The 9,116-nt window shown below is 52.0% G+C and overlaps 1 protein-coding gene across 2 annotated transcripts in view; it reads left to right on the top strand.

Annotated features, from left to right (window-relative positions):
• Positions 1 to 691: 691 nt before the first annotated feature.
• Positions 692 to 9,116, top strand: part of SLCO2B1 (solute carrier organic anion transporter family member 2B1) — a 53,773-nt gene continuing 45,348 nt past the window's right edge. For both annotated transcript variants that reach the window (XM_030828898.1, XM_030828897.1), the window contains exon 1: positions 692 to 1,102. In XM_030828898.1, coding sequence (XP_030684758.1) covers positions 1,087 to 1,102 — 16 coding nt within the window. In that variant the 5' untranslated portion in view covers positions 692 to 1,086. The remainder of the gene's footprint in view (positions 1,103 to 9,116) is intronic.

The raw sequence follows: 9,116 nt of genomic DNA, 5'->3' as shown, positions 1-9,116 counted from the left end.
AGGCCTCCAGGCTTGGCTTCTTTCTCCTTCACTGAACCTTCACAGTGGCTCTGCAAGGGATTACTGTCCCTTCTTTATAGATGAGAGAATTGACGCTCAGGGAGATGCTGGGACTTGCCTGAGATCACTTGACCAGCAAATAACAACTGAGATGGGACCCAGATCTCTCTGGCTCCTGAACCTCCATCCTCAGTCCTCAGTCCACGAAACTCTGAGAATTTCATATTTTCCATTCTGTTCCCCTCCTCCTTTGCCTAGATGGCTGAAATTGATGGAGCTTCTACCATGAGCTCCACCCAGGCCGGCTGCCACTGGATACTTAGTGGACACAGCCCCTTCTTGCTGTGGATTCTTGGAGCTCAGGGAGAAGATGAGGGATTTAGTGAGGGGGACGTGGGCTTGAGGGGGACAGGGGTTCAGCGAAAGAGGACAACTGCTAGATGGGGGAACAAGGGCTCTCTATGGGGTCCTCCTATCAAGGGAGGGCAACAAAAGTTCTGTGAAGGGAACAAGAGCTTGGTAGGAGAAGGGCTCAGGTGGAAAATGGGAGGGCAGTGAGGAGACTGGGGGATGAGTGTGGAAGGTTGGGGAGCTTGGGGAGACCCATCAACATCCCTCCTGTGCCCCCACCTCTCTGCTGCTAACAGAGCAGGGGAAAATACCTAAGGGAAATGCTGAGGCAAGAGGCTGGAAAAGGACAGGCTGAGGCTGAGCCTCAGGGAGGCGGGGTGCAGCTTCCTCTTCGCAGAGAGGCTGGACTTGAACAAACCCAGCCTCCTACACAACCGTGGAGCCAGGGCAAGGGAGAGACAGAAGGAGCAAGTGATCCAGGGAGACAAACACTTGGAGATACTTGGGGCTGAGTTTGAGCAAGACTCCCTAACCTGTGCCTGGACGAGTCTGATGTCCTGTGTGGCCCAAGAAGAACTGACCCAGTGTCTGGAGCTCCCGCCATTATTGCATCCCTGCTGTGGCTCACCTGCTGCTGTCTCCAGGAGCCCCTGAGAAGATTTGCTTCCTCTCCCCTGCTAAGCTCCAGGTCCTGAGATTGAATTAGGGGCTGGAGCTCATTGCACTCCAGCAGTCATGGGACCCAGGATAGGTAAGTCCGAACAAATTAAGGAAGGGACATGGAGAGCGAGCCTGGGGGACATGTTCCCAGAGAAAAGGGTGAGACCGTAGAGCCAGAGTAGGTGGGATGGGTGCCCACAGCTGTTGGCACAGAGCCAGGCACATGGCCGGAGCTCAGTGAAGGTGTGTTAAATGAATGAGTGAATGACTGGAGGAGCAGGAAGGGACACTATCTACTCAGCTGGAGCCAGGGAACCCAGCCAAATCTCGTCGATGAGACCAAGACGTAGAGGACAACAGAAAGACAGGCCCCTGACCCCCTCTTTGAGCCCTGTTTCCCCTCTCGAAGGAGAAAAAGATAGAGACAGACAGAGCAGAGAAAAAGAGAAAAGTGTAGTCAGACAGTGCAGACAGGCAGGCTCAAACGAAGAGGCACACAGGAGGTCGGAGAACGCAATATCAACAGGTATCAGCGGGAGAATGCAGAGAAAGGTATTGAGGTCAAACCGGGAGAGAGGGCTGCAGCAGAGACTGGGAGAGACAGAGAGGCAGCAGACAGAGCAGGAAAGAGAATCAGACAGGGACAGGTGATGGAGAGCTACAGACAGACCTGCAGGCAGAGTCAGAAGATCCACCCAGAAGACCAGGGGATTGAGAGTGACCTGCAGAGACCTGCGTGGGTCTCTGTGCAGTGAGGTCTCTTACTGTAGAGTGGGGAGGAGGCTGGAGGAAAAAGGTCTTGAAGCTCTGACTGCAGGGTGACAAGGAATCGCCTTGTATCGAGGGCAGTGTTTCTGGAAACAGAGCACCTGGCCCAGCATTTCCTGGGAAGGCAGTATGGGTAGAAGAAACAAAGGATCTTTCTACTGGGAGAACTCCAGGTTAGACGCCTTATAGCTGTCATCTTTGGCCTCTTTCCCAGCTGTTCATCCTCCCCTGGGCTGTGTGAGCCTCACAGCCATTTGGGCAAGGCCCCACTTGCTCCCAGAAGCCCAGCAGGGAGGGCTTCATAGGCCATGGAGACAGACCCGGCTGAGGAGCAGCTGTAGGGACTCCAGGAGAACACAGCCAAGGCTTGGGGACTGCAGTATGGCAGGAAGGGTGGGATGGATGCCTCCTCTCAGGGTGCCTCACAGGACAGATGAGAATGAGGTCAGATTTGGGTGGGATGGTTGGGGGGAGCGGTGTGAATCGGCCATTGACAAACCAAATTCCCCATCAGCCTTGGCTCAGTATGGATGGGAGGGATGGAGAGCTGGGGGGTGTGGGAACTAACTAGAGACTTTGGCTGCACTACAGGTCCCCACAAGTCCCCCCAGGACTATTTTTCTGACCCCTGCAGGGCCCAGCTCTGGAATATTCTCCAGGTGCCCCCTGAGCTCCCACACAGACAGCAGGAAGCTGACCCCAGCATCTGCCTGGTGGGTCATCGGGTGCCACCTCTAGCCTTGCTTCCTGAGACCCATTCTGGGCTGTGGCCAGGCTCACCACACTACTCTGAGGGGTGTGGGAATGCGGGTGGGGTAGGATACAGAGCCTGCAGCCTGGGAAGAGTCCCCAAGGGAGAGGGGGAAGCTGTCCCAGTCAGGGCAGACACCAGAGAGGAGTGAAGGTCAGATCTGGCTCCAGCAGAGCCCCTCCACCCACTCACCACAGACTCCTTAGGCAGCAGTTTCCCTGCCAGTGATGGGGCAGCCATTCACACACACACAGTGTGACTCAGAGATTTCATTTTCCCACCTGTTCACCTTTGCTCAGGAAGCCCCTGCCCACATCCCATCCTGGTGACATTTGCCCTGTTTTCCAACTCTTCCAAATGCCAACTCCTCCAGGAAGCCATTCCAGATTCTTCCAGCTGGGGGTAACCTCTCCCATACGCTGTTTGATGACCCTCTCTTCAAGGGTCATCCCTCCTTGTTTCCGGTGTTGCTGTTCCTCTCTCCAGCCCATCTGTGTTCAAATGTAAGCCATTCTAGGGCAGACACGTGGGGCGAGGGAAAGAACCAGCAGTCCCAGGTTCAAATTCCAGCACCGCATCACTGGCTTTAAGAGAACTCAGTGAAATATCCTTCCCCTTTTCAATAGGTGAGAAACCGATGCTCAGAGGGGGCAAGCAAGGTCCAAGCTCACCCCAAAGTAAACAGCAGAGTGGAGACCAGCCCCCAGGTCTGCCTGGTACCAGAGCTCTTCCTCTCCGTGCCATTGCCCTTGTGCTTTCTTTTCCCTCCACCAATCCCACACAGGGTGAGCACGCCAGGGAAGGAGATAGCACTGCAAATGCTTAGGAAAGTGACTACACCTGCATGTCTGTGGAGCTAGTGAGCTGCCCAGTACCGTTGGAGGAGTGGGGGTCACTGGGCAACACCTTGGGAAGTTAAGCCAAAGAAGCTGATGGGGCCCAGTCACAAGGAACTTGTATGCCAGGTTGGGCACGTGGACTTTGTCTTAAAGGCAATTGGGAGCTATAGAAAGTATCTGAGGAGGAAGTGGCCCTGCTTCAGTGGCCCAGAGAATCTGTGTCCTGGGAACATTCGTAATAACCTCACTCTTGTGTACAGTACCTTTTTTTTTTTTTTTTTGAGACAGAGTCTCACCCTGTCACCCAGGCTGGAGGGCAATGGCGCCATCTCAGCTCGCTGCAACCTCTACCTCCCGGGTTCAAATGATTCCCCTGCCTCAGCCTCCCGAATAGCTGGGATTACAGGCACTCGCCACCATGCCCAGCTAATTTATGTATTTTTAGTAGAGATGGGGTTTCACCATGTTGGCCGGGCTGGTCTCGAACTCCTGACCTCGTGATCCACCTGCCTCGGCCTCCCAAAGTGTTGGGATTACAGGCATGAGCCACCGCGCCTGGCCATGTGCAGAACTTTTATGATAACAAAGCACTCTGGGCCCATTTTCCAAATGAAGGACAAGAGTTCGAGACCAGCCTGACCAACATGGTGAAACCCCCCTGTCTCTACTAAAAAAAAAAGTACAAAAAATTAGCTGGGCGTGGTGGCACATGCCTGTAATCCCAGCTATTATGGAGGCTGAGGCAGGAGAATTGCTTGAACCTGGGAGGCAGAGGCTGCAGTGAGCCGAGATTGCGCCATTGCACTCCAGCCTGGGCAACAAGAGTGAGACTCCATCTCAAAAACAACAACGACAACAACAAATGAGGAAACAAAAGCTAGGAGGAGTTCTGCTACCTGCCCAAGGCCATGCAGCTACTCAGCAACAGAGCTGGGGCTCAAACTTGAGCCTCCCACTGGTAACAGAGCCCTTCCTGGCCTCCTCTTCCCCTCTTTCTGGACAAATCTGTACTGAAGGCTCCAATATTCCCAGCCTGTGCCTGGTGAACATAGACCTGAGGGAGCCGGCTCTGCAGGAAGCCTGCCCTGACCCCAGGGTCTCTGGTGCCAAAACAGCCTGAAGACGGTCATTTGGGTCACCTTGTGTTTGGAGCACTAGAGCTTCATGATACGAGTGAGATGGGATAACACGGACTCCTTAAGGGGTCAATTTAAGCACAGAGAGAGATTAGCTGGGACCACATGGAGGAAATGGAGCATGGCCTTGAGCCATAGCTGCCTATCTCTGAGCCTCTGGCTCCTTGTTTTAGGCATAGGGTGACCCTCCCTCCAGGCCCTAGTTGCTCATTTTTAGGTCATCCTGGGTCTAGATGGGGTAGCCGGGGTTACAACTGGGAACAGAAAGTCTCAGCTCAGAGTTCCTGACTGAGCTGGGAAATCACCAGAAAGTTTGCCTGGCCCCTCCGCGACCCTGCCAGATCTCCTTCAAGAAACAACAGCTGGAGTCTCACAAAGCTGGACCTCAAGCATGCTATTGTCCTCCCAGCAGACCACCCAAGGTCCTGCTGGGAAGAATTTCCCAAATATGACAGCCAAGCCCAATGCCTGGAGACACGCCCCCTTCCTGCCTTTGACTCTCTCTCCTCCAGAATGCTGGGCCAGGCCGAACAAGGAACTGGAGCATTCAGGGCCCTCATGCCGCCCCCATCCCAACTCATGCGCACCACCGCAGTCCCCACCCACAGACCCCGTGCTCCAGCCTTCTCTTCCCCTTCATTTAGTTTAGTTCAATTCAACAATCTTGTTCTTTTATTGAGACGGAGTTCCACTCTTGTTGCCTAGGCTGGAGTGCAATGGCACAATCTTGGCTCATTGCACACTCGGCCTCCCAGATTCCAGCAATTCTCATACCTCAGCCTCCCAAGTAGCTGGGATTGCAGGCACACACCACCACGCCTGGCTAATTTTGGTATTTTTAGTAGAGACAGGGTTTCACCATGTTGGCCAGGCTGGTTTCGAGCTCCTGACCTCAGGTGATCCGCCAGCCTTGGCCTCCCAAAGTGCTGAGATTACAGGTGTGAGCCACCATGAGGCCAGGCTTGAGCCAGGCCTCGAAAGATAAGTGGTTTGCTGGGGAAGAAGGACACTCCAGGCTGAGGATACAGGTGGCTTTGAGGTGGAAAAGAACATGATGAATTTGGGGAATGGCAAGAATCTATTGGAGCCAGGGAATAATGCTCACTAGGGTGGGGGGTACATGGGATGGGACCGGCTTCCACTAGCCTTGACCTCCTTGGGACTGAGCCTGTACTCACGGTTTGCAGATGGAGCTGGGAGTTGGGGAGGGGCTAACCATTGTTGAGGACCACAGTATACCAGGCATAGGACATTTTCCTTTAATCCTAATAAAAACACCGGGAGATAGACACTGCTCACTCACTTACAGAGAAGAAAACAGGCTTAGAGAGGCTAAATCAGATGCCTTAGGTCACACAGCTATGATATGACAAAACAAATATTTGAATCCAAAGTCTTCTCACCCAGAGGCTTTCAGCAGGGAACTAACATGATCCACCAGGACTGGGGGAGTACAAGACAACCTCTGCCCTGAGAGAGTTTATTGCCTAGTCAGGCAGATAAGAGGCAAACATAAATAATGCAAGAGAGTGACCAACAGAAATTGGCCTGGCAGGGGGGTTTTATGGAGGGAGAGATGAGAGATGAGCTGGGCTGCAGGAGCTTGACAGGGGGATCTGCAGGCCCAGGGAACCCCAAGCAACTTAGGAGGTAGGAAGGGCCCAAGGCAGGGACTCGTGGCCTTGAGGTTGGCTGCCTCCCACCCCAACACCTCTGGAGGTGTTACCAGAAAGGGGTCTGGATCCAGACCCCAAGAGAGGGCTCTTGGATCTCGTGCAAGAAAGAATTCAGGGTGAGTCTGTAAAGTGAAAGCAAGTTTATTAGGAAAGTAAAGGAATAAAAGAATGGCTACTCCATAGGCAGAGCAGCCCCGAGGGCTGCTTGTTGCCCATTTTTATGGTTATTTCATGATGATATGCTAAACAGGGGGTGGATTATTCATGCCTCCCCTTTTTAGACCATATAGGGTAACTTCCTGACATTGCCATGGCATTTGTAAACTGTCATTGGTGCTGGTGTGAGTGTAGCAGTGAGGACAACCAGAGGGCATTCTCATTGCCATCTTGGCATTGGTGGGATTTAGCCGGCTTCTTTACTGCAAGCTGTTTTATCTGCGGGGTCATTATGACCTGTACCTTGTGCTGCCCTCCTATCTCATTCTGTGACCTGGAATGCCTAACTCTTTGGGAATACAACCTAGTAGGTCTCAGCCTTATTTTACCCAATCCCTACTCAAGATGAAGATGGAGATGGAGATGGAGATGGGTAAGAATCTCAATTCAATGGTTTTGGATTTTGTGGGGAGATAGTCTGAGAATCTGAGGGCCACAGCCTCTTCCCTTGAAGGGCTGATCCATCTTTCAGGAAGTTTCTCTAAAGAACAATCAAACCATTTGCTTTGGACAGACAGTCTAGGAAGAGGAAAAATGTTGCTAATGAAGACAGTGAAATAGCAAATACCATCATGTGAATGTAGATGGTAAGGTAGAGTTTTGGGTTTTTAGCTCTTAGGCTGAATGTGGGGATAGACGGTTTTCATCCTCAGGAGATGCTTTCTGCACCAGGAAGGAGGGATTACAGTCCCTGCATTGTAGCTGGGGGCTTCAAGCCTGTATCACTGCCTCCTAGCCCAGAGAGGGAGAGAGATGATCCAGAGATGGATGAATGTGATGTCAGGATGGAGGGATTTACCTGGAGGAAGACCAGGTGTGTGTGGCAGGGGATGGATCCAGCTGGGCCCGATTGCCTCAGATGTGTTTGAATATTTATCAGGAAAAGAGAGCAAGGGCCACCTATATGCCAGGCCAGCTGCCCCAGAGGCCTTACCTCTTTGAGGTCGTATAGAGGAGAAGAGATTTCTTGTCCTCACTCTTTGCTAGGCTGGTGGCTGAGGTCCCTATAACAAAAGACAGCTTAACAGGAGAAAAGCATACAAATTTATTTGGCTTTTAAAAATTTAATTTACTTCATTATTATTTTTACATAGAGATGGGGTCTCACCATGTCACCCAGGCTACTCTGGAACTACTGGGCTTGGTACTTCTCCCACCTCGGCCTCCCAAAGGGTTGGAATTACAGGCATGAGCCACCGCGCCTGGCCCAAATTTATTTAATATAAGTTTTACATGACACAAGGGCCTTCAGAGATGAAGACCCAAAGAAATGGGAAGACGTGTGTATTCTTAAACGTTTTAGTTTTTATTATGCTGAATTAAATTAAATTAATTAATTAATTTATTTATTTTTTGAGACAGGGTCTCACGCTATTGCCTGGGCTGGAGTGCGATGGCACGATCTCGGCTCGCTGCAACCTCTGACTCCCAGGCTCAAGTGATCCTCTTGCCTCAGCCTCCCGAGTAGCTGGGATTACAGGCATGCACCACCACACCTGGCTAATTTTTTGCATTTGTAGTAGAGATGAGGTTTCACCATGTTGCCCAGGCTGGTTTATTATTTTTTAATCATCTAGCCTAAAATGTCAAAAACTTGTGACATTTTATGCCAAGTTTGATGAAGAAGTGTATAGTTGTGGAGAGGTATTGCACGAAGAGGGTGTGAGCTAATGGTGACACACCTGGGGGAACCTAGCAAGGCCTGTTTGTTCAGATTCTTCTCTGTGTCCTTGCGTCTTCAAAGTTAAGGCTGTTTCTTTTCTCCAGGTAGAAAGAGAGCAACTCTCAAATGAGGATCTTATGACCTGTTTCAGGGTGAAAGGCGGGAGAAGGTCAGAGTGGGGTGACTATCCTAGGTTTCATGACCTGCTTCTACTGTTTTCTCAAATGTGGCCAAGGTGCCATATTTGGGGAGTAGTGTGTCCTGAATTCCATCAGTAAATACTGTTATCTTCACCTTATAAATGGGGAAACTGAGGCTCAGAAAGTTCAAGGGATATGTCCAGGCTCACACAGTGCGCTTGTAGCACAGCTGGGATTCCAACCCAGGTCTGAGGCCTTAAAGCCTATTCTCAGCCTCACATTTCCCTGAGATTTGCCGTTTGCAGCTGGGAGGCAGCCAAAGGAGGCAAAATCCTGGGTCTTTCCCGCAGAGAACAGGTAAGGGAAGGTGGTTCTTGCAGTCAGGCTGGTCTCTGAAACCTTGCTCCTCATCACCCAGACTCAGGTGGTGTGGAGAATGCTGACTCTACCCGTGAAGGGCAGCCCCCTGAAGGGTGAGTCTCTGACTGACCAGATACCTGGGAAACGAAGTTTGTGGCTGACAGACTTTCAGGAACTTGTCTGACTGTCTTATGAGGAGCTGCAGGCAGGTGGCTGACTGACGGCCTGAACGGACAGCTCTCCTGAAAGACAGTAGCCCACTGTCTGGCTGGCTTACCAGCAGATGGACACGGTGTGCCTGCATGAGTGATCAGCCAAGTGACCGACTGACAGTCAGGCACACAGACCCATTGCGGGCCAGCTCGGGCTGCGGGTCCCTAGCCCCTGGAGACACCTGGCCTATCTGGGACCCCAAAACTTAGCTGCCCACCTGGGAGAGAGACGGACTGAGTTTTTTAAACTAGGGCCTGGCTCCCTGCCCCAGGTCCCCTCATTCCCACAGGCGACCGCCTGCCTAGCCCAGGTTCAGTCCCATGGCCGTCCCCTCCTCCTGTCA

Source organism: Nomascus leucogenys, chromosome 15 (genome assembly GCF_006542625.1).
Source record: "Nomascus leucogenys isolate Asia chromosome 15, Asia_NLE_v1, whole genome shotgun sequence".
NCBI classification, from domain to species: Eukaryota; Metazoa; Chordata; class Mammalia; order Primates; family Hylobatidae; genus Nomascus; species Nomascus leucogenys.
The sequence above is the reverse complement of the archived record's forward strand: the minus strand, read 5'-3'. Positions and strand labels throughout refer to the sequence as shown.